The sequence below is a fragment of the Leptodactylus fuscus genome, chromosome 2 (assembly GCF_031893055.1).
Source record: "Leptodactylus fuscus isolate aLepFus1 chromosome 2, aLepFus1.hap2, whole genome shotgun sequence".
Lineage (NCBI taxonomy): Eukaryota > Metazoa > Chordata > Amphibia > Anura > Leptodactylidae > Leptodactylus > Leptodactylus fuscus.
In genome coordinates, this window is record NC_134266.1 from 167,003,314 (window position 1) to 167,029,462 (window position 26,149).

The 26,149-nt window shown below is 45.9% G+C and overlaps 1 protein-coding gene across 11 annotated transcripts in view; it reads left to right on the forward strand.

The window, feature by feature from the left end:
* Positions 1 to 26,149, forward strand: part of DMD (dystrophin) — a 1,873,751-nt gene that overhangs the window by 505,173 nt on the left and 1,342,429 nt on the right. For all 11 annotated transcript variants that reach the window (XM_075265063.1, XM_075265067.1, XM_075265060.1 and 8 more), the window contains one exon: positions 13,714 to 13,832. In XM_075265063.1, the coding sequence (XP_075121164.1) occupies positions 13,714 to 13,832 (119 nt within the window). The remainder of the gene's footprint in view (positions 1 to 13,713; positions 13,833 to 26,149) is intronic.

Below are 26,149 nucleotides of genomic sequence, written 5' to 3' on the forward strand. Positions count from 1 at the left end.
TAACATATTAACATTGGTCATTTCCTAATATATAACAAAAATTTCCACATGAGAAATTACTTCACATAGCTGCTGCCACCACCATCCACTCACTGTATTCGTATCCTGAGCTTTCTGGTTTCTAGAGAGGGATCTTCCCTGGTCACAGGTCATTAGTAGAGATGAGCGAACAGTGTTCTATCGAACACATGTTCGATCGGATATCAGGGTGTTCGCCATGTTCGAATCGAATCGAACACCACGTGGTAAAGTGCGCCAAAATTCGATTCCCCTCCCACCTTCCCTGGCGCCTTTTTTGCACCAATAACAGCGCAGGGGAGGTGGGACAGGAACTACGACACCGGGGGCATTGAAAAAAATTGGAAAAAGTCATTGGCTGCCGAAATCAGGTGACCTCCATTTTAGACGAATAGTGGATTTCAAATCCGGGTCATATGAGAATGTGAACTTTGTGACTATGAGACAGGGATAGCTGTACAGGCAGGGATAGCTAGGGATAACCTTTATTTAGGGGGGAATGTTATTAAAAATAACTTTTTGGGGCTCTATCGGGTGTGTAATTGTGATTTTTGTGAGATAAACTTTTTCCCATAGGGATGCATTGGCCAGCGCTGATTGGCCGAATTCCGTACTCTGGCCAATCAGTGCTGGCCAATGCATTCTATTAGCTTGATGAAGCAGAGTGTGCACAAGGGTTCAAGCGCACCCTCGGCTCTGATGTAGCAGAGCCGAGGCTGCACAAGGGTTCAAGCGCACCCTCGGCTCTGATGTAGGAGAGCCGAGGGTGCACTTGAACCCTTGTGCACCCTCAGCTCTGCTACATCAGAGCCGAGGGTGCGCTTGAACCCTTGTGCACACTCTGCTTCATCAAGCTAATAGAATGCATTGGCCAGCGCTGATTGGCCAATGTATTCTATTAGCCTGATGAAGTAGAGCTGAATGTGTGTGCTAAGCACACACATTCAGCTCTACTTCATCGGGCTAATAGAATGCATTGGCCAGCGCTGATTGGCCAGAGTACGGAACTCGACCAATCAGCGCTGGCTCTGCTGGAGGAGGCGGAGTCTAAGATCGCTCCACACCAGTCTCCATTCAGGTCCGACCTTAGACTCCGCCTCCTCCGGCAGAGCCAGCGCTGATTGGCCGAAGGCTGGCCAATGCATTCCTATGCGAATGCAGAGACTTAGCAGTGCTGAGTCAGTTTTGCTCAACTACACATCTGATGCACACTCGGCACTGCTACATCAGATGTAGCAATCTGATGTAGCAGAGCCGAGGGTGCACTAGAACCCCTGTGCAAACTCAGTTCACGCTAATAGAATGCATTGGCCAGCGCTGATTGGCCAATGCATTCTATTAGCCCGATGAAGTAGAGCTGAATGTGTGTGCTAAGCACACACATTCAGCACTGCTTCATCACGCCAATACAATGCATTAGCCAGTGCTGATTGGCCAGAGTACGGAATTCGGCCAATCAGCGCTGGCTCTGCTGGAGGAGGCGGAGTCTAAGGTCGGACCTGAATGGAGACTGGTGTGGAGCGATCTTAGACTCCGCCTCCTCCAGCAGAGCCAGCGCTGATTGGCCAGAGTACGGAACTCGACCAATCAGCGCTGGCCAATGCATTCTATTAGCCCGATGAAGTAGAGCTGAATGTGTGTGCTTAGCACACACATTCAGCTCTACTTCATCAGGCTAATAGAATACATTGGCCAATCAGCGCTGGCCAATGCATTCTATTAGCTTGATGAAGCAGAGTGTGCACAAGGGTTCAAGCGCACCCTCGGCTCTGATGTAGCAGAGCCGAGGCTGCACAAGGGTTCAAGTGCACCCTCGGCTCTCCTACATCAGAGCCGAGGGTGCGCTTGAACCCTTGTGCAGCCTCGGCTCTGCTACATCAGAGCCGAGGGTGCGCTTGAACCCTTGTGCACACTCTGCTTCATCAAGCTAATAGAATGCATTGGCCAGCACTGATTGGCCAGAGTACGGAATTCGGCCAATCAGCGCTGGCCAATGCATTCTATTAGCCCGATGAAGTAGAGCTGAATGTGTGTGCTAAGCACACACATTCAGCACTGCTTCATCACGCCAATACAATGCATTAGCCAGTGCTGATTGGCCAGAGTACGGAATTCGGCCAATCAGCGCTGGCTCTGCTGGAGGAGGCGGAGTCTAAGATCGCTCCACACCAGTCTCCATTCAGGTCCGACCTTAGACTCCGCCTCCTCCAGCAGAGCCAGCGCTGATTGGCCGAATTCCGTACTCTGGCCAATCAGCACTGGCTAATGCATTGTATTGGCTTGATGAAGCAGTGCTGAATGTGTGTGCTTAGCACACACATTCAGCTCTACTTCATCGGGCTAATAGAATGCATTGGCCAGCGCTGATTGGCCGAATTCCGTACTCTGGCCAATCAGCACTGGCTAATGCATTGTATTGGCTTGATGAAGCAGTGCTGAATGTGTGTGCTTAGCACACACATTCAGCTCTACTTCATCGGGCTAATAGAATGCATTGGCCAATCAGCGCTGGCCAATGCATTCTATTAGCGTGAACTGAGTTTGCACAGGGGTTCTAGTGCACCCTCGGCTCTGCTACATCAGATTGCTACATCTGATGTAGCAGTGCCGAGTGTGCATCAGATGTGTAGTTGAGCAAAACTGACTCAGCACTGCTAAGTCTGCATTCGCATAGGAATGCATTGGCCAGCCTTCGGCCAATCAGCGCTGGCTCTGCCGGAGGAGGCGGAGTCTAAGGTCGGACCTGAATGGAGACTGGTGTGGAGCTATCTTAGACTCCGCCTCCTCCAGCAGAGCCAGCGCTGATTGGTCGAGTTCCGTACTCTGGCCAATCAGCACTGGCCAATGCATTTCTATGGGGAAAAGTTAGCTTGCGAAAATCGCAAACTGACAGGGATTTCCATGAAATAAAGTGACTTTTATGCCCCCAGACATGCTTCCCCTGCTGTCCCAGTGTCATTCCAGGGTGTTGGTATCATTTCCTGGGGTGTCATAGTGGACTTGGTGACCCTCCAGACACGAATTTGGGTTTCCCCCTTAACGAGTTTATGTTCCCCATAGACTATAATGGGGTTCGAAACCCATTCGAACACTCGAACAGTGAGCGGCTGTTCGAATCGAATTTCGAACCTCGAACATTTTAGTGTTCGCTCATCTCTAGTCATTAGCAAGAAGGGAGACATGTAGCGGCAGTAACTTTAAAGAGGTTTTTTCTTCAGTCGAAAAAACTGCAATACTAAAATAAAATGCATTACATTTTTTTTCCATAATCACATGCACTATTAAATGGGGACTAAGTTATCTGAATAGTCAGTGACCGTTCATTTATGGTACAGGACAGTTGCTCAGTGGTGGGCTCTGTTTCCCTGCTGCACTGCAGTCCAGTCTTTGTATATTTTCCTAATGTTTTGTCCTATTTGTGTATTTCTTCCAACAATCACACTGATGCACTCATTTGGAATTAAGACTGTAAACCCAATGAAAACAGGAATCATTGTGATGTTGTGATGATATCTGTGTACAATGGTGTGGAAAATGTTGGCTCTAAATAAATGAATACAATAAAATCAAATTCAGGACAACTAACCAGAATACTTAATCTTTCATATAATTATTGAAATATCTAAAATGCGTAAATATTTGAGAAGGGCAAACAAAAGCAGCAACTTCTAAGTTCAGTTATTCCAGTTACACTCCTAATTTCCATGGGAAAGCACAGGGGTGAGGCAAATGGGAAATTGGAGTTTTAATAACTTGGAAATTTTTAATTAGTTGAAGCACCTGCATTGCGACATGGTTATCCGTCAATTCACACACAGCTCTCCTGAAGTAAATACTATTGAGCACAACTGACATTCAGTTTCAATACGCGAGCTCCTATGTTCAATACATACGACTATGACAGATAAGAGACCTGCACGATTTAAATAACACAACAAATCTCAGTATTCTCCTTAGACATAATGCTTTTTTTTTTCCATCACAGCTCTTAATTGATTTTTTTAATGCAGTTTATAAGATCCTTCTTGTCACTTATTTTTTCTAAAGAGCTGTTAAAGATTTTCCACAGAGGTTATTTCAAGAAAAGTAATTGCGTCTTCTTTTTCTTAAAACAAAGGAAGCTGTGGTCACAGTCACCTCTACTTCTATACCAGCATGATGATTAAACCATGTTAGCAACCAGTCTGAGAACATCACTACAGCAAAAAGCCAAGTAGTTTTTTGTGGACGTACTAATGTTTGTTTAGTCCTTTTTTTTTTTCAATATTTTTACTTACTACTTCCTTAGTTCGCCATTGCTTACTGAAAGAGCAGAATACTCATTGTTAAAGAGGACCTTTCACGTCCTCGGGCACAGGCGGTTTTATATACCGCTAGAAAGCCGACAGTGCACTGAATTTAGCGCACTGTTGACTTTCCTGTTATGTGTCCCAGGGCAACAGATATTTGTGCAATTACTGATATCTCTTCACTGTCATAAGAGCGTTCTTTACAGTCTAGCTGGGAATGCCCCTCCTGACAGTACTGTCCATAACCCTGAACTGTCAGAGGGGGCATTCCTTACTGCTAAGCCTTGATGCTGAGCTGTGAGGAACGGTACTAGTTTATGGACAGTACTGTCAGGAGTGACATTTCTCACAGACTGTCAGGAATGCCTTTCTGGCAGTGAAGAGCGATCGGAAATTGCACTGCTATCTCTTCCCCCGGGGAAGAGAAATAAGGAAATGGCCCAGGGCGATAGAAAGAATATAGAAGGTAAAAAATACCTAGTATTTCTGTCTTGGGTTTCAAAATATGCCAATATAATGCAAGGCCTATGTTCTTTGATATGGAGCCATTCTCCTCCATGTAGTTTACTGCACATTGTGTTATACATTGTTCATTGTGTTATGCATTAATATAGTAACATAGGAAGATAATTTGTGAAGCTGAAAAAAAAGACATACATTTTGTTTTTCGCTCAGCCTGTTACCCTGCAGTGCTGTTCTAGAGGATGGCTAAAGCCCCCATAAAAGAGAAACCCATTTTACTCATTTTAGAGAGAAAATACCTTCCTAACTCCAAATCTGGCCATTAGAATAGATCATAATAATTTGATGTATTATATAATATGATAATATAATAATGACTTGTAATATTGTTACGCTCCAGTAAGGCACCCACACCTTTCTTGAACTCTCTTAGTGAATTCTTCAGAAAACCTTTCTCTGCTAGAAAGTTATATAACCTCACAGCTCTTACAGTTAAGTATGAGAAAAGTTTCAGGCAATTTTTGATTTTTCTGGCAGTATTTGTGTCATTAACACATTTTGTAATATACTTTATTAACAAATTTTGGTTTATTTCTGTGAAATCCTGTATTCCTTCATTCTTTCCCTAGCTTCTCTATTGAGAGCTATATCCTTCATCTCACTATGTATGGTGTATGATATGAGTTTGTGGGTATAAAGTAGGGAAAATAAAGGTGGGAGTCACTTCAAACAGTTATATAGCTATAATATTATTTATTATTATTATTATTATTATTTGTGGCATCATATGAAGGAGGAGAATCTCATCTTTTATATCATACTAAGACTGCAGTTTTATCTGTATTAAAAAACTTGTTGAAAACAGAATTTTGATATTTATATGCAACTTAAATTGTATGTCAACTAAAATTCTCAAAGGGTTATCTGGTTTGTAATATTGATGGTTTACACTCGAGACCCCTGAGGATCACCTGTACTAATACAGTATGGCTCTCGGTATAGTTTACATACTTCTGCTCACTTGCTGTGCTATCCCTATACATACAATTTGTGTAGTAAGTAGAGATGAGCGAACACTAAAATGTTCGAGGTTCGAAATTCGATTCGAACAGCCGCTCACTGTTCGAGTGTTCGAATGGGTTTCGAACCCCATTATAGTCTATGGGGAACATAAACTCGTTAAGGGGGAAACCCAAATTCGTGTCTGGAGGGTCACCAAGTCCACTATGACACCCCAGGAAATGATACCAACACCCTGGAATGACACTGGGACAGCAGGGGAAGCATGTCTGGGGGCATAAAAGTCACTTTATTTCATGGAAATCCCTGTCAGTTTGCGATTTTCGCAAGCTAACTTTTCCCCATAGAAATGCATTGGCTTGATGAAGCAGTGCTGAATGTGTGTGCTTAGCACACACATTCAGCTCTACTTCATCAAGCCAATACAATGCATTAGCCAGTGCTGATTGGCCAGAGTATGGAATTCGGCCAATCAGCGCTGGCCAATGCATTCTATTAGCCCGATGAAGTAGAGCTGAATGTGTGTGCTAAGCACACACATTCAGCACTGCTTCATCAAGCCAATACAATGCATTAGCCAGTGCTGATTGGCCAGAGTACGGAATTCGGCCAATCAGCGCTGGCTCTGCTGGAGGAGGCGGAGTCTAAGATCGCTCCACACCAGTCTCCATTCAGGTCCGACCTTAGACTCCGCCTCCTCCGGCAGAGCCAGCGCTGATTGGCCGAAGGCTGGCCAATGCATTCCTATGCGAATGCAGACTTAGCAGTGCTGAGTCAGTTTTGCTCAACTACACATCTGATGCACACTCGGCACTGCTACATCAGATGTAGCAATCTGATGTAGCAGAGCCGAGGGTGCACTAGAACCCCTGTGCAAACTCAGTTCACGCTAATAGAATGCATTGGCCAGCGCTGATTGGCCAATGCATTCTATTAGCCCGATGAAGTAGAGCTGAATGTGTGTGCTAAGCACACACATTCAGCACTGCTTCATCAAGCCAATACAATGCATTAGCCAGTGCTGATTGGCCAGAGTACGGAATTCGGCCAATCAGCGCTGGCCAATGCATTCTATTAGCCCGATGAAGTAGAGCTGAATGTGTGTGCTAAGCACACACATTCAGCACTGCTTCATCAAGCCAATACAATGCATTAGCCAGTGCTGATTGGCCAGAGTACGGAATTCGGCCAATCAGCGCTGGCTCTGCTGGAGGAGGCGGAGTCTAAGATCGCTCCACACCAGTCTCCATTCAGGTCCGACCTTAGACTCCGCCTCCTCCGGCAGAGCCAGCGCTGATTGGCCGAAGGCTGGCCAATGCATTCCTATGCGAATGCAGACTTAGCAGTGCTGAGTCAGTTTTGCTCAACTACACATCTGATGCACACTCGGCACTGCTACATCAGATGTAGCAATCTGATGTAGCAGAGCCGAGGGTGCACTAGAACCCCTGTGCAAACTCAGTTCACGGTAATAGAATGCATTGGCCAGCGCTGATTGGCCAATGCATTCTATTAGCCCGATGAAGTAGAGCTGAATGTGTGTGCTAAGCACACACATTCAGCACTGCTTCATCAAGCCAATACAATGCATTAGCCAGTGCTGATTGGCCAGAGTACGGAATTCGGCCAATCAGCGCTGGCTCTGCTGGAGGAGGCGGAGTCTAAGGTCGGACCTGAATGGAGACTGGTGTGGAGCGATCTTAGACTCCGCCTCCTCCAGCAGAGCCAGCGCTGATTGGCCGAATTCCGTACTCTGGCCAATCAGCACTGGCTAATGCATTGTATTGGCGTGATGAAGCAGTGCTGAATGTGTGTGCTTAGCACACACATTCAGCTCTACTTCATCGGGCTAATAGAATGCATTGGCCAGCGCTGATTGGCCGAATTCCGTACTCTGGCCAATCAGTGCTGGCCAATGCATTCTATTAGCTTGATGAAGCAGAGTGTGCACAAGGGTTCAAGCGCACCCTCGGCTCTGATGTAGCAGAGCCGAGGCTGCACAAGGGTTCAAGCGCACCCTCGGCTCTGATGTAGGAGAGCCGAGGGTGCACTTGAACCCTTGTGCAGCCTCGGCTCTGCTACATCAGAGCCGAGGGTGCGCTTGAACCCTTGTGCACACTCTGCTTCATCAAGCTAATAGAATGCATTGGCCAGCGCTGATTGGCCAATGTATTCTATTAGCCTGATGAAGTAGAGCTGAATGTGTGTGCTAAGCACACACATTCAGCTCTACTTCATCGGGCTAATAGAATGCATTGGCCAGCGCTGATTGGCCAGAGTACGGAACTCGACCAATCAGCGCTGGCTCTGCTGGAGGAGGCGGAGTCTAAGATCGCTCCACACCAGTCTCCATTCAGGTCCGACCTTAGACTCCGCCTCCTCCAGCAGAGCCAGCGCTGATTGGCCGAATTCCGTACTCTGGCCAATCAGCACTGGCTAATGCATTGTATTGGCGTGATGAAGCAGTGCTGAATGTGTGTGCTTAGCACACACATTCAGCTCTACTTCATCGGGCTAATAGAATGCATTGGCCAATCAGCGCTGGCCAATGCATTCTATTAGCGTGAACTGAGTTTGCACAGGGGTTCTAGTGCACCCTCGGCTCTGCTACATCAGATTGCTACATCTGATGTAGCAGTGCCGAGTGTGCATCAGATGTGTAGTTGAGCAAAACTGACTCAGCACTGCTAAGTCTCTGCATTCGCATAGGAATGCATTGGCCAGCCTTCGGCCAATCAGCGCTGGCTCTGCCGGAGGAGGCGGAGTCTAAGGTCGGACCTGAATGGAGACTGGTGTGGAGCGATCTTAGACTCCGCCTCCTCCAGCAGAGCCAGCGCTGATTGGTCGAGTTCCGTACTCTGGCCAATCAGCGCTGGCCAATGCATTCTATTAGCCCGATGAAGTAGAGCTGAATGTGTGTGCTTAGCACACACATTCAGCTCTACTTCATCAGGCTAATAGAATACATTGGCCAATCAGCGCTGGCCAATGCATTCTATTAGCTTGATGAAGCAGAGTGTGCACAAGGGTTCAAGCGCACCCTCGGCTCTGATGTAGCAGAGCTGAGGGTGCACAAGGGTTCAAGTGCACCCTCGGCTCTCCTACATCAGAGCCGAGGGTGCGCTTGAACCCTTGTGCAGCCTCGGCTCTGCTACATCAGAGCCGAGGGTGCGCTTGAACCCTTGTGCACACTCTGCTTCATCAAGCTAATAGAATGCATTGGCCAGCACTGATTGGCCAGAGTACGGAATTCGGCCAATCAGCGCTGGCCAATGCATCCCTATGGGAAAAAGTTTATCTCACAAAAATCACAATTACACACCCGATAGAGCCCCAAAAAGTTATTTTTAATAACATTCCCCCCTAAATAAAGGTTCTCCCTAGCTATCCCTGCCTGTACAGCTATCCCTGTCTCATAGTCACAAAGTTCACATTCTCATATGACCCGGATTTGAAATCCACTATTCGTCTAAAATGGAGGTCACCTGATTTCGGCAGCCAATGACTTTTTCCAATTTTTTTCAATGCCCCCAGTGTCGTAGTTCCTGTCCCACCTCCCCTGCGCTGTTATTGGTGCAAAAAAGGCGCCAGGGAAGGTGGGAGGGGAATCGAATTTTGGCGCACTTTACCACGTGGTGTTCGATTCGATTCGAACATGGCGAACACCCTGATATCCGATCGAACATGTGTTCGATAGAACACTGTTCGCTCATCTCTAGTAGTAAGTGAGCGGCATAGCTCGCAGTATGCAAACATTATTGAGAGCTGTGCTCTTTCATTTTGCCATGCATTTTTCCCTTCCTTTGTACATAGCCTATCATTTATCAGTATTGCCACTTCTCTACCCAAGCCTCCAAATTACCCATTTCTACTGTATTTCTAGCAGTATAATACTGTTTTTTGTGTTAAGAACTTGACATAGTTTAGCGTTATCAGATATTGGTCTTTTACTGTGAAAACTATGTATAATTTTGCCTTGGAGTGCAATCTGCAGGCATCATGTTATGGAGCAAGAGGTGCTGAGCAGATTGATGTATAGGTTCGTGGGGAAATATTCTGTATCATTTATATTTTATTCACTGAAATTTCTCAGTTGCTCCTGCTGCATAACATGATGCCTGTACATTGCACAGCTTTTTCCTGATGACAACATCCCTTTAAGTACAGTAAAGAGAGTAATGCCAACTACTGACCCTGTGGAACCAAATAGTAACAATGGCGCAGTCTGACTAGGTGCTGCTGATAACCTAACCACCCTGTTTTTTCTGTCACTGAGCTAGTTATTTACTCACAAATTCCCCTAATCTATACAAACCTTTATGTTGTACAGTCAATGCCAGTTTCAGACAGGATGATCCTGGGCAAAATTAAAGCAGTGCCATAAAAGCTGATACCAAAAACACATACATAACAACTCCCATTTTCCCAAACACACTTCAAATGACTACCTTTGTACAGTCTAATAGATTTTTGCACCTGCATCAGTAATTATAGTGCCTTCTTATAAATAATCCCAGTTTATGTATAATATTACACATTTATCAGTAATAGCTCCCTTATACATGATTGTCCTCGCTTACAAATAGTGCCCTGCATCAGTAATATTCTCTTTTATCTGTCATAGTTGCCCCTTATCAGTAATGGTCACCCCTTAAAAATAGTACTGCTTCCTTTTAAAGTGATCCTATCATTAAAACACAATTTTTTTCTGCTTACCACATAGGAATAGCCTTAAGAAAGGCTATTCTGCTCCTACCTTTAGATGTCTTCTCCACACCGCTGTTCTGTAGAAATCCTGGTTTTCATCGGTATGCAAATTAGTTCTCTCGCAGCACTGGGGGGCGGTTTCCAGCGCCTAAACAGCACTGGGGGCATCCTCTTCACGCGTCTTCTTCTGGTGCAGGCAGTCAAACTTGCCAGCCTCGGGCAGAGCAGATTGCGCATGCCCGCGGCCACAAGAAAAATGGCCACTTACACAGTAACCCCCTTATAAATAATAGCATTTTTTTTTTTTTTTTTTTTTTTTTTTTATAATAGATGCCTTATATAATAGTTCTCTCTAATAATAGCCATCTGTATCTATAATTTCTTTTTATAATAGCCACCCTTATATATAATAGTTCCCCATTATTTAGAGTAGCCCACCATTATATATAATAAGTTAATTCCCTCCATAATAAATAAAAGCCCTATTATATATAATAGTGTTTCCTTATATATAATAGCCTCCCCTATATATAATTGTTTCCCCTTATACAGTGCCGGACTGAATGACCTAGGGCCCACCAGAGAAACTTGTTCTGGGGCCCACCCAACAGCTTCCTGCTAATAGCCTACACTCCTTCATTGAAATCATACTGTATATGCTGAGTTTCCTAGTTACTGAGTAACTTCCTCCTATAGTATGTTCCCCACCTGTTCACGTCCCAGTAGCTCAATGGCCTGTTCATGCAGAGTACTGACATGGTGGGAATGATACCACCATGGAGCATTGTGGAGTGACCTCCACAGTATAAAATGCTCACCTGAGCCCCCAATATGCCCACATAGTATATAATGCTCCATACAGTATAATATGTGCCTTAAAACCCCAACACAATATAATTCTCCTATAATTCACACTGGACTGCAAATGCACACAGACATTATGTAATGATAAAGATCCCAGACACAGGAAAAGAGTAATCTATGAGCACTGCCAGGAAAACTGCTTGCTGTCTGTGAATTATATCCCATCTCTAATCACACAAGCAGCCAGAAATAGATACAAGTAAATTGAAGACTTTTCTTTCATTGTATGCTGTGAGATGCTGCAGACAGTGGCATAGCTAAAGTCTTGTTGGCCCTGGTGCAAAGATTTCCTACAGCGAATTCTTGATAGTCACGGTTATGGGTATTGCAGCAGTATCTCAGATTCTTGAAAAGAATACAGTTTAAGTACCCACAACTGCAGTTATCAAGAATATGGTGAGTGAGCAGCGCAGCTGCATGTTCTGGTAAACATCTGATTCTGCAGGGTCCTAACAGTCTAAGAGATCAGTGGGGGTCCAACACTCGAGGCCCTTTAAGGTACTGTGCTGCTTTTGTGAGCGCCATGACTCATTCGCTATTTACATTGCACAGTATCTATTCTATAATCACCATGCAATGTTATTACAGCCTGTAATAATAGTGCATGGCTGCTATAAAACAGATGGCGTGTTATGTGAATAGTGAAGGGGCCCCACACTGTGTAATATGCTATATATTAGTCTAACAGCTGTTACGAGGCACATAACCAATAAAAACTGACAGTTTATGCCATAGACTAAGACTTGAAAATCATAATAGCATGTGTGATATATTCTCATCTGAACACCTTTTTTTTGTGTGTAATCTTCTCATCTAACTGTTTGATGTGGTCTAATTTGTTCTATTTGTTCTAAATGTTGCTTTATCTTTTACACGGCTGCTTCCTGATTTATTACTGTAGAGACTAATATTATTGTAGGGAATTACTTTTTATGAATCTGTATTCACATAATAAAATTTGTATAGGACATTCTATAAAAAATGCATACACACCCTAGTATCTTGGTCCTGTCTTGGTTTTATTCTCCTCTGTTCTGTGTTTTGTTAATTTTTGTATATTTGGTTATAAATAGAGAATAGTGCCATAAGAATGGAACTCTATATAGGTATTATTACATGGGTTGTATATGGCAGTATCAGGTGTGAGACAAAAACAGAGAAAAATGTAAAATAATGGATAATCCTATATACAGATGCTTTATACAAAGAAAATATTGTTGTTGTGAATAATCTATTCTCACCACCATATACAGAAACAGTAAGAAAGTGAGCACAAACCATAACATAGTTACATAGTATATGCAATGTAACTACCGCATATATAGCACTGGATTGTTGTTGTAAATAGAACAGATGGATAATTTTGATAACAAAAACACAAATACACAAATATTAACATGAACACTTGACTTGTTGCCAATGCATTCAGATACATCAGAAAACAAAGATATATAACAAATTTTGCCCTTGATACAACATGATATCACATTGCTAAGCACGTGAGTAAACACAATTCCTTCCAGCAAAGCTGTTACTTTCAGAGCTGACGAATATGCTATAATGATAACAGTAACAATCATAAATGTTATATTTTTTGGTGTTTGCATGGGTTTCGTCTGGGTTCTCAGTTTTTCTTCCACACTCCAAAGAAATACTGATAGGGAATAGAGATTGTAACGCCTATATGGGACAGTGATTTTCAAAGTCTGTAAAGCGCTGTGGAATATGATGGCGATATACAAGTAAACGTAATAAATTAATAAAATAATGATTGCCTTAGTGCCAGCTATAAAAGTTAACAATTAGGTTGACTACTAACTAACATATTAATTGTGGCAAACTTACTTGGCAGAGTAGTACAGAGCAGGGCCATAAGGCAGGCATGGTACTTGAGACGACTAGCTTGGTTGTTGGGGCTTTCATGAAGATTTTATATGCATTCAACAACCAACAGAAAGGTGGATAACTGTTGCATAATTTGCTGCATCATTTAATCGTGTAGTTATGGTAAAATTGGAATTCAATTTCATGTACAAGATTCCATAGGTGGTTCAACCAGAATTATATATTCACCTATAGTAGTGACTGTGTCAACACTTTCAAGGCCATTTACTATAAATGTATACACAAAAAAGGATGAGAATGACCAACATATGAAATAGACATATTATCATCCACATTATACTCCTGCTTCTGACAATAATTCCACTACAATATATAATAATAAAACTGAGATGAAGAAGAATGAAGCAAATCACATGCTGCGTATAACCAGCTATTGATATTTGGAACTATTATTGTGCTTTGTTTTTGGTTTCCTTTTATGCTTAAAAGATATTTATTAATTTTGCAGACCGGATCTGTTTGAGTGGAATAATGTTCTCAGCCAACAATCTGCTGTTCAGCGGCTGGATCATGCATTCAACACTGCCCAGCAACACTTGGGAATCGCAAATCTCCTTGATCCTGATGGTAGGTAAACAGGCATGTGTTTTTAACTTCCATTAGCACTTACAAACTTTCCCCTTGGAAATGATGCATAATGCTGGATGTACTTTGTATGCAGAATGAGTGCTGCGTAAGATCTTTTGGGACATACGAAGGGTGATTTGTCATTTTCTCTTGTTAGTGTTCATTCACACACATGCTTTCAGGAGTTCTACTCTTAATTAATGTACATTATTTCTTTTACATGTGTAATTTACAAGTAATTTGTAGTCATTCACACAGACTACACAAGAGAACCCTTTCTGAACCCAGCTTGTCTGAGCCTTTCTCTGTAAATAGCATGTAGCAGGAGCAATGTTACATTTATTATTTTTAAATTGCTAAGGGTTGATCACAGGGGGAGCTTGAAGTCTAACAACCTTAGAAAATTACATATTTTCAGAAGCAGGCAAAAGTAATTTGGCTGCAGGGACAGTCTACCAGTCAACTTTCTATACTTTACAGTATGTAATCTGTCACTTAGTATTGAGAAATAAAGAAGAAAAAGGATAAACATATATTACGAATATGGGGTCTTCTTTATACTCAGTGCATGGATGTTATTCTGTAATGCGCAGACTTTTTATTTACTGGAACAAGGCAGTAAGGTCTTCTTTGTGTACCTTATAACATTCATTGGTTTTATTAGAATAGTAGAATTAATGAGCCCTCGCGGGCAGGGCCCTCTACCCCGCTGTGCCAGTCGGTCTCTGTTAGTATTATATCTACCTGTATATTTAAGTATTGTATGCAATCCCCCAAATGTAAAGCACCATGGAACTAATGGTGCTATATAAATAAACAATAATAATAATGATTAATTAAAATATTCAAATAACAAGTCTACTTATTGGTCTTTAAATAATTAAATAAAATAATTCATTTGTGCATTTTATAGTCGTCATTCTGGTTTCTTTCAGAGGCATCTCTGCCTTCTGCTAGGCATTCCTTCACCATTTGCCACCCACATAGGAAATTACAGATCAAACATTCTGAAGTATATACCTCCCCTATGGACGTAACCAAAGGGTTTAATCTGAGAAATTCAGCAGTGTGATCTCCTACAAGACGCTGCAATGTGAAACCCATGGTAACAGTTGACATGCTACAGGTTTTAGTCTCAGCGTGTGGATGAGATTTGTAAAAATGCCATCAACAATGTTGCTACTTGATCACAGTCAATTAGCAGTTAGCAAGTTTATAGCAGCTAGCCCCCTATAAACCTTCCAAGTGTGTCCCCAGCCTGAAGGAATTTACAGAATATTCTATTTTGTATATTGACACTTATTCACATAAATAGCATTGCTGCTATGGTTGATGGCTTTTGGGGAGGTTGGAAGCAATTACATGCAGTGATTTACTATTTCCTGAGTATAGAATTCCAAGATAACCATTTAGTTCAGGGTCAGTTCTGATCTGGCCATCATGACACTATCACTGAGACATCTGTGTTCTGGAAAGTGTAGATAAACCTGAATAACTGCTCACCTGCAAACTAAAGGAACAGGACTGGTAGCAAAAGTGTAACTTAAAGGGATTCTATCATTAAAATTCCCTTTTTAAAATAAGCACACATCGGAATAGCCTTAAGAAAAGCTATTCTTCTCTTACCTTTATTATGGTTGAAAACTCTCCAGTGACGGCCTCTGTCTTCTTCACCGCCTCCTGCCTCTTCTCTTCGTCCAAAAGCGCCGACTGCGCATGTCCTTTGGCCATTTTCCAATTTATTATTTGTTTATGCTTTAAACTTTCTGAACTCTGATCCCTGGTACAAAGTACTGAAAATATATAGTACTGCAGGACATTGCACATAGGTTTCATATGTGTAATGTGCATAAGCATTGCTCGGCCTCCTGGCTGCCATGGCAATCCCTCAGACTCCACAAACGGGATATCCGTGAATGCTAATTCTGGGCCTTTGTTGTGTAACTATACACTATCTACCAATAAGTATTTGGACACCAGCGGTAGAATAGAAAAACAACATTTATTCATATTCAATAGTTGGTAGAACCCAGCAGATGCTTCCTTACGGATGGTATTGATCGACACAATACTTCCGGATGCCTGCTGAAGCTCCTGGATAAGTGAGTCATCGGTTGGGTGTGGTTTTTCTGGCCAGAACACGTCAGTCTCTATCTCCCAGTTTCAGGGGTCTGCTGACTCGGGGGACATTCCAACATTCACCGTTCACCTTCCACTTTGTAATCACATAGGTCACTGTTGATTTTGGGTAATTCAATTTGCTTGCTATGTCTTTTGAGGATCGACCATTTCTGTGGTATCCCACAATTACCCCTTTCTCGAATTCAGATGACTCTGCACCTTGTGGCATCTTACATGTGACTAATGCCAATGCACTAATAGCAATGCTGTTTCGTATTTTATTGCGGAAGGCGTGATGTATATCATGACCACAGATATCTTAATTTGCATGGGTGCACAAATACTTGTTTGTAGACAGTGTATACTCAGAAGGACAGATCACAGAGTGGGAAGGGGTTATGCTACATTTACATCTGACTTGGAGACTCAGTGAGGAAGCATCCATTGCAGAACCTGTGACAAAATAAATGCCAGAATAGAGGCCTGCTGGATCTCATTTTAGAGAGTGACCTCTTTTGGGCTTCGGTGATATACAGTACATTATTTTAAATATCTAGTAAGCTTATTTGTAGCCATAATAATAACAGTAGTAGTAGTAGTAGAATTGTTGTTTTTTTTTGCAATTGCTTTACTTTAAAATACCTAAACATTAATAGAAACATGTTCACCAAGTCAGCCTTGTAATCTGAAGCTCACAATACAAACATCATCCACTAAATGTTTAGGGAAGTGTAATACTTTAATCATTCACTTCTCAAATGGTAGGCTTCATGTTCAGCTTACTGAGACTCTTTAATAATGCAGCACACTTGAAGTCTTATATTATTTATGTCATATCAGAAGAACTACAATTTTTTAAAATTAGTTCATATATAATTTTAATGCTTGAAGTCACTGTACCAGCGATAATCAATCCTCTCCTATATCTGCATACATTTTTTCTTTTAAGGATACTGGAATGACAATGCCTTATTTAGACAACTATTTAGTCTAATATAATTTGTTGATCCCTTGACAATTTACTGTTCTTAGTGTAATAAAAAAGGATTGCAGGCTGGTGTCATTGTCACTACACACCAAATATGCAAACGATCAACACTACCCATTCATTACAACAGACAGGCTACTGGAGGGTTTTACAACCTCTTCAAAGTATGAGAAATTCATCAATGATTCATCACATGCAAATGAACGGTCATAAACCATTTCTATTGTAAACACAGCTTAGGTTTGCTGTTGGTTCCAAGTGCAAGAAGATGCTATTTTTTTGCAGATTTCATACCAGGTGATGAGAACTCAGATAACATGTACTGTACCTAATGTATAACATTATTATGAGATTCTTAATGAAGCTGGACTAACCAGCAAAATTTGTGTGAATGGTTGCTCCCACTGAGCCATTTAATTGGTTCTGTTTAGAGATGAGCGAACACTAAAATGTTCGAGGTTCGAAATTCGATTCGAACAGCCGCTCAATGTTCGTGTGTTCGAACGGGTTTCGAACCCCATTATAGTCTATGGGGAACAGATACTCGTTAAGGGGGAAACCCAAATCCGTGTCTGGAGGGTCACCAAGTCCACTATGACACCCCAGGAAATGATGCCAACACCTCTGGAATGACACTGGGACAGCAGGGGAAGCATGTCTGGGGGCATCTAACACACCAAAGACCCTCTATTACCCCAACATCACAGCCTAACAACTACACACTTTACACACTCAATACCACCTCTCTGACAGTAGGAAAACACCTTGAAACATGTGTATTTGGCACTTGCAGTGAGGAGAGCTTGTCACCAGCAGTGAATTTGGCCCTTGTAGTAAGTTGAGGTTGGCACCAACATTTGTTTTGAAAATCAGGGTGGATTGAGCCTCTAACCAGCAGAGTTTGGGCAAATTCATGGTGGAGGGAGCCTCTAAAAACCCCAGTTTGGACCAATTCATGGTGGAGGGAGACTCTAAAAACCCCAGTTTGGACCAATTCATGGTGGAGGGAGACTCTAAAAACCCCAGTTTGGACCAATTCATGGTGGAGGGAGCCTCTAAAAACCCCAGTTTGGACCAATTCATGGTGGAGGGAGCCTCTAACCAGCCCAGTTTGGACCAATTAATGGTGGAGGGAGCCTCTAAACAGCCAAGTTTTGGGAAATTCATGGTGGAGGGAGCCTCTAACCAGCCCAGTTTGGACCAATTCATGGTGGAGGGAGCCTCTAAACAGCCCAGTTTGGGCAAATTCATGGTGGAGGGAGCCTCTAACCAGCCCAGTTTGGACCAATTAATGGTGGAGGGAGCCTCTAACCAGCCCAGTTTGGACCAATTAATGGTGGAGGGAGCCTCTAACCACCCCAGTTTGGGCAAATTCATGGTGGAGGGAGCCTCTAACCAGCCCAGTTTGGACCAATTAATGGTGGAGGGAGCCTCTAAACAGCCCAGTTTGGGCAAATTCATGGTGGAGGGAGCCTCTAAACAGCCAAGTTTGGACCAATTAATGGTGGAGGGAGCCTCTAAACAGCCCAGTTTGGGCAAATTCATGGTGGAGGGAGCCTCTAAAAAACCCAGTTTGGACCAATTCATGGTGGAGGGAGCCTCTAATTAGCCCAGTTTGGACCAATTAATTGTGGAGGGAGCCTCTAACCAGCCCAGTTTGGACCAATTAATGGTGGAGGGAGCCTCTAAAAAACCCAGTTTGGACCAATTCATGGTGGAGGGAGCCTCTAATTAGCCCAGTTTGGACCAATTAATTGTGGAGGGAGCCTCTAACCAGCCCAGTTTGGACCAATTAATGGTGGAGGGAGCCTCTAACCACCCCAGTTTGGACCAATTCATGGTGGAGGGAGCCTCTAACCACCCCAGTTTGGACCAATTCATGGTGGAGGGAGCCTCTAAACAGCCCAGTTTGGGCAAATTCATGGTGGAGGGAGCCTCTAACCAGCCCAGTTTGGACCAATTAATGGTGGAGGGAGCCTCTAAACAGCCCAGTTTGGGCAAATTCATGGTGGAGGGAGCCTCTAACCAGCCCAGTTTGGACCAATTAATGGTGGAGGGAGCCTCTAAACAGCCAAGTTTTGGGAAATTCATGGTGGAGGGAGCCTCTAACCAGCCCAGTTTGGACCAATTAATGGTGGAGGGAGCCTCTAACCACCCCAGTTTGGGCAAATTCATGGTGGAGGGAGCCTCTAACCAGCCCAGTTTGGACCAATTAATGGTGGAGGGAGCCTCTAAACAGCCCAGTTTGGGCAAATTCATGGTGGAGGGAGCCTCTAAACAGCCAAGTTTTGGGAAATTCATGGTGGAGGGAGCCTCTAACCAGCCCAGTTTGGACCAATTCATGGTGGAGGGAGCCTCTAAACAGCCCAGTTTGGGCAAATTCATGGTGGAGGGAGCCTCTAAAAAACCCAGTTTGGACCAATTCATGGTGGAGGGAGCCTCTAATTAGCCCAGTTTGGACCAATTAATTGTGGAGGGAGCCTCTAACCAGCCCAGTTTGGACCAATTAATGGTGGAGGGAGCCTCTAACCACCCCAGTTTGGACCAATTCATGGTGGAGGGAGCCTCTAACCACCCCAGTTTGGACCAATTCATGGTGGAGGGAGCCTCTAAACAGCCCAGTTTGGGCAAATTCATGGTGGAGGGAGCCTCTAACCAGCCCAGTTTGGACCAATTAATGGTGGAGGGAGCCTCTAAACAGCCCAGTTTGGGCAAATTCATGGTGGAGGGAGCCTCTAACCAGCCCAGTTTGGACCAATTAATGGTGGAGGGAGCCTCTAAACAGCCAAGTTTTGGGAAATTCATGGTGGAGGGAGCCTCTAACCAGCCCAGTTTGGACCAATTAATGGTGGAGGGAGCCTCTAACCACCCCAGTTTGGGCAAATTCATGGTGGAGGGAGCCTCTAACCAGCCCAGTTTGGACCAATTAATGGTGGAGGGAGCCTCTAAACAGCCCAGTTTGGGCAAATTCATGGTGGAGGGAGCCTCTAAACAGCCAAGTTTTGGGAAATTCATGGTGGAGGGAGCCTCTAACCAGCCCAGTTTGGACCAATTCATGGTGGAGGGAGCCTCTAAACAGCCCAGTTTGGGCAAATTCATGGTGGAGGGAGCCTCTAAAAAACCCAGTTTGGACCAATTCATGGTGGAGGGAGCCTCTAATTAGCCCAGTTTGGACCAATTAATTGTGGAGGGAGCCTCTAACCAGCCCAGTTTGGACCAATTAATGGTGGAGGGAGCCTCTAACCACCCCAGTTTGGGCAAATTCATGGTGGAGGGAGCCTCTAACCAGCCCAGTTTGGACCAATTAATGGTGGAGGGAGCCTCTAACCAGCCCAGTTTGGACCAATTAATGGTGGAGGGAGCCTCTAACCACCCCAGTTTGGACCAATTCATGGTGGAGGGAGCCTCTAACCAGCCCAGTTTGGACCAATTCATGGTGGAGGGAGCCTCTAAACAGCCCAGTTTGGGCAAATTCATGGTGGAGGGAGCCTCTAAAAAACCCAGTTTGGACCAATTCATGGTGGAGGGAGCCTCTAATTAGCCCAGTTTGGACCAATTAATTGTGGAGGGAGCCTCTAACCAGCCCAGTTTGGACCAATTAATGGTGGAGGGAGCCTCTAAAAAACCCAGTTTGGACCAATTCATGGTGGAGGGAGCCTCTAAACAGCCCAGTTTGGGCAAATTCATGGTGGAGGGAGCCTCTAACCAGCCCAGTTTGGACCAATTAATGGTGGAGGGAGCCTCTAAACAGCCAAGTTTTGGGAAATTCATGGTGGAGGGAGCCTCTAACCAGCCCAGTTTGGACCAATTAATGGTGGAGGGAGCCTCTAACCAGCCCAGTTTGGACCAATTAATGGTGGAGGGAGCCTCTAAACAGCCAAGTTTTGGGAAATTCATGGTGGAGGGAGCCTCTAACCAGCCCAGTTTGGACCAATTCATGGTGGAGGGAGCCTCTAAACAGCCCAGTTTGGGCAAATTCATGGTGGAGGGAGCCTCTAAAAAACCCAGTTTGGACCAATTCATGGTGGAGGGAGCCTCTAATTAGCCCAGTTTGGACCAATTAATTGTGGAGGGAGCCTCTAACCAGCCCAGTTTGGACCAATTAATGGTGGAGGGAGCCTCTAACCACCCCAGTTTGGACCAATTCATGGTGGAGGGAGCCTCTAACCAGCCCAGTTTGGACCAATTCATGGTGGAGGGAGCCTCTAAACAGCCCAGTTTGGGCAAATTCATGGTGGAGGGAGCCTCTAAAAAACCCAGTTTGGACCAATTCATGGTGGAGGGAGCCTCTAATTAGCCCAGTTTGGACCAATTAATTGTGGAGGGAGCCTCTAACCAGCCCAGTTTGGACCAATTAATGGTGGAGGGAGCCTCTAACCAGCCCAGTTTGGGCAAATTCATGGTGGAGGGAGCCTCTAACCAGCCCAGTTTGGACCAATTAATGGTGGAGGGAGCCTCTAACCAGCCCAGTTTGGACCAATTAATGGTGGAGGGAGCCTCTAACCACCCCAGTTTGGACCAATTCATGGTGGAGGGAGCCTCTAACCAGCCCAGTTTGGACCAATTCATGGTGGAGGGAGCCTCTAAACAGCCCAGTTTGGGCAAATTCATGGTGGAGGGAGCCTCTAAAAAACCCAGTTTGGACCAATTCATGGTGGAGGGAGCCTCTAATTAGCCCAGTTTGGACCAATTAATTGTGGAGGGAGCCTCTAACCAGCCCAGTTTGGACCAATTAATGGTGGAGGGAGCCTCTAACCACCCCAGTTTGGGCAAATTCATGGTGGAGGGAGCCTCTAACCAGCCCAGTTTGGACCAATTAATGTTGGAGGGAGCCTCTAACCAGCCCAGTTTGGACCAATTAATGGTGGAGGGAGCCTCTAACCACCCCAGTTTGGACCAATTCATGGTGGAGGGAGCCTCTAAACAGCCCAGTTTGGGCAAATTCATGGTGGAGGGAGCCTCTAACCAGCCCAGTTTGGACCAATTAATGGTGGAGGGAGCCTCTAAACAGCCCAGTTTGGGCAAATTCATGGTGGAGGGAGCCTCTAACCAGCCCAGTTTGGACCAATTAATGGTGGAGGGAGCCTCTAACCACCCCAGTTTGGACCAATTCATGGTGGAGGGAGCCTCTAACCACCCCAGTTTGGACCAATTCATGGTGGAGGGAGCCTCTAAACAGCCCAGTTTGGGCAAATTCATGGTGGAGGGAGCCTCTAACCAGCCCAGTTTGGACCAATTAATGGTGGAGGGAGCCTCTAAACAGCCCAGTTTGGGCAAATTCATGGTGGAGGGAGCCTCTAACCAGCCCAGTTTGGACCAATTAATGGTGGAGGGAGCCTCTAAACAGCCAAGTTTTGGGAAATTCATGGTGGAGGGAGCCTCTAACCAGCCCAGTTTGGACCAATTAATGGTGGAGGGAGCCTCTAACCACCCCAGTTTGGGCAAATTCATGGTGGAGGGAGCCTCTAACCAGCCCAGTTTGGACCAATTAATGGTGGAGGGAGCCTCTAAACAGCCCAGTTTGGGCAAATTCATGGTGGAGGGAGCCTCTAAACAGCCAAGTTTTGGGAAATTCATGGTGGAGGGAGCCTCTAACCAGCCCAGTTTGGACCAATTCATGGTGGAGGGAGCCTCTAAACAGCCCAGTTTGGGCAAATTCATGGTGGAGGGAGCCTCTAAAAAACCCAGTTTGGACCAATTCATGGTGGAGGGAGCCTCTAAACAGCCCAGTTTGGGCAAATTCATGGTGGAGGGAGCCTCTAACCAGCAGAGTTGGGGGAAATCAGGGTGGAGGGAGCCTAGTATTAGCAGAATTGTGCAACGCTTATGGTGGATGAGTATGAGGATGCGGAGGAATTGGAGAGGTTGAGTACAGACATGGAGTTTCATGTTGGGGTGCTTTACACAGGTGGGCACAAAAATGACGGCTCTACCCAGTGGTGGTTCATTTTTATCAAAGTGAGCCGGTCGGCACTCTCAGCTGACAGACGGGTGCGCTTGTCAGTGATGATGCCACCGGCTGCACTGAACACCCTCTCAGATAGGACGCTGGCGGCAGGACAGGACAGCACCTCCAAGGCATATAGGGCAAGTTCAAGCCACAGGTCCAACTTCGACACCCAATACGTGTAGGGCGCAGAGGGGTCGGAGAGGACAGGGCTGTGGTCGGAAAGGTATTCCCGCAACATGCGCCTATACTTCTCACGCCTGGTGACACTAGGACCCTCCGTGGCGGCACTTTGGCGAGGGGGTGCCATCAAGGTGTCCCAGACCTTAGACAGTGTGCCCCTCGTTTGTGTGGACCGGTGAGAACTTGGTTGCCTACTGGAGGAACTGCCCTCCCTGCCGCCAACGTCACATGCTGGAAACATCTCCATCATATTCTGCACCAATTGCCTGTGGCAAGCATTGATGCGATTGGCCCTCCCCTCTACCGGAATAAAAGACGAGATGTTGTTTTTATACCGGGGGTCAAGGATAGCAAAGATCCAGTACTGGTTGTCCTCCATGATTTTGACAATACGCTTGTCGGTTGTAAAGCACCCCAACATGAACTCAGCCATGTCTGCCACAGTGTTAGTTGGCATGACTCCTCTGGCCCCACCGGAAAGTTCAATCTCCATTTCCTCCTCATCCTCCATGTCTACCCATCCGCGCTGCAACAATGGGACGATTCGAAGTTGCCCGGAAGCCTCCTGTATCACCATCACATCATCGGACAACTCTTCTTCCTCCTCCTCCTCCTCCTCCTCCTCCATTAAACGCAGTGAAGCGGACAGATGTGTGGACCTACTCTCCAGCTGTGACGGATCGGATGCTATCCCTAACTCCTCTGTGTGATCTGAGTTATCCCTGATGTCAATCAGGGATTCTCTCAGAACACACAAGAGCGGGATTGTAAGGCTCACCATCGCATCCTCAGAGCTCACCCTCCTTGTGGACTCCTCAAAGACCCGTAGGATGTCACAAAGGTCTCTCATCCATGGCCACTCATGGATGTGAAACTGAGGCAGCTGACTTTGTGGCACCCTAGGGTTTTGTAGCTGGTATTCCATCAAAGGTCTCTGCTGCTCAACCACTCTATTCAACATCTGAAACGTTGAGTTCCAGCGTGTGGGGACGTCGCACAAAAGCCGGTGTTGTGGCACATGCAGGCGTTGCTGGAGAGATTTTAAGCTAGCAGCGGCTACTGTCGACTTGCGAAAGTGGGCGCACATGCGCCGCACTTTCACCAGTAGCTCTGGAACATTGGGGTAGCTCTTTAGGAAACGTTGCACCACTAGGTTGAAGACGTGGGCCAGGCATGGAACATGTTGGAGTCCGGCAAGCTCCAGAGCTGCTACCAGGTTCCGGCCGTTATCACAAACGACCATGCCTGGGCCCAGGTGCAGCGGCTCAAACCATATTGCCGTCTCATCGAGGAGGGCATCCCTCACCTCGGAGGCAGTGTGCTGTCTGTCCCCCAAGCTGATCAGCTTCAGCACAGCCTGCTGACGTCTACCAACGCCAGTGCTGCAACGTTTCCAACTCGTAGCTGGGGTCAATCTAACAGCGGAGGAGGAGGCGGTGGCGGAGGAGGAGGCGGTGGCGGAGGAGGAGGCGGTAGAGGAGGAGGAGGAGGAGGGGGGTGTTCTTCTCGTGTCCCTGCCAGGAATGTTAGGCGGGGAGACGAGGTACACCGGGCCAGTTTGGGAAGCAGTCCCAGCCTCAACTACATTCACCCAGTGTGCCGTCAGTGAAATGTAGCGTCCCTGTCCGCATGCACTTGTCCACGCGTCGGTGGTCAAGTGGACCTTTGTGCAAAGCGCGGAACTAAGGGCCCGCCTGATGTTGAGTGACACGTGCTGGTGCAAGGCGGGGACGGCACACCGGGAGAAGTAGTGACGGCTAGGGACGGCATAGCGAGGTGCCGCAGTTGCCATCAGGTCCAGGAAGGCGGGAGTTTCAACAAGCCGGAACGCCAACATCTCCTGGGCCAGCAGTTTAGCGATGTTGGCGTTCAAGGCTTGCGCGTGTGGGTGGTTAGCAGTGTATTTCTGCCGCCGCTCCAATGTCTGAGAGATGGTGGGTTGTTGTAAAGAAACGCCTGATGGTGCCTTTGATGGTGCAGGAGAAGGAGATAAGACAGGACCAGGGGAGGATGAGGTAGAAGTCAACAAAGTGGCGGAGGCAGATGAAGTGGTGTCCTGGCTCGTCCTCTGGAGTGCATCGCCAGCACAGTCAGCAGTGGCAGTGGCAGAGGCAGAGGCAGAGGCAGTGGCAGTGGCGTGAACGGCAGTCGGCCTTTGTCCTGCCGTTGCTGCCTGCCACTGATTCCAGTGCTTGGATTCCAAATGACGGCGCATTGAAGTGGTGGACAGGTTGCTCTTCTCAGAGCCCCTAATCAATTTCGAGAGGCAAATTGTGCAGACAACACTATATCTGTCCTCGGCGCATTCCTTGAAAAAACTCCACACCTTCGAGAAACGTGCCCTCGAGGTGGGAGTTTTTCGGGGCTGGGTACGAACTGGAACATCTTGGGAGATTCCGGGTGTGGCCTGGCTTCGCCTAAGCTGCTGACCTCTGCCTCTGCCTCTAGCTACCCTTTTTGGTGCTGCACCTGCCTCAACATCCACACTACTTTCCCCGCTTGACATCCCCCCTGTCCAGGTCGGGTCAGTGTCCTCATCATCCACCACTTCCTCTTCCAACTCCTGTCTCATCTCCTCCTCCCGCACAATGCGCCGGTCAACTGGATGCCCTGACGGCAACTGCGTCACATCATCGTCGATGAGGGTGGGTTGCTGGTCATCCACCACCAAATCGAACGGAGATGGAGGAGACTCTAGTGTTTGAGCATCTGGATACAGATGCTCCTCTGTTAGGTTCGTGGAATCGTGACGTGGAGAGGCAGGTTGAGGGACAATGAAAGGAGCGGAGAACAGCTCTGGGGAGCAGGGACAGTTTGGGTTATTGTTCTGTAAAGCTTCGGAATTTTGGGAGGAAGGAAGACAAGACTGTTGGGTAATAGGAGGAGAGGAGGCAGAGTCTGACTGGCTGCTGGACAATGTGCTGTAAGCGTTCTCTGACAGCCATTGCAAGACCTGTTCCTGGTTCTCGGGCCTACTAAGGTTTGTACCCTGCAGTTTAGTTAATGTGGCAAGCAACCCTGGCACTGTGGAGTGGCGCAATGCTTGCTGCCCCACAGGAGTAGGCACGGGACGCCCTG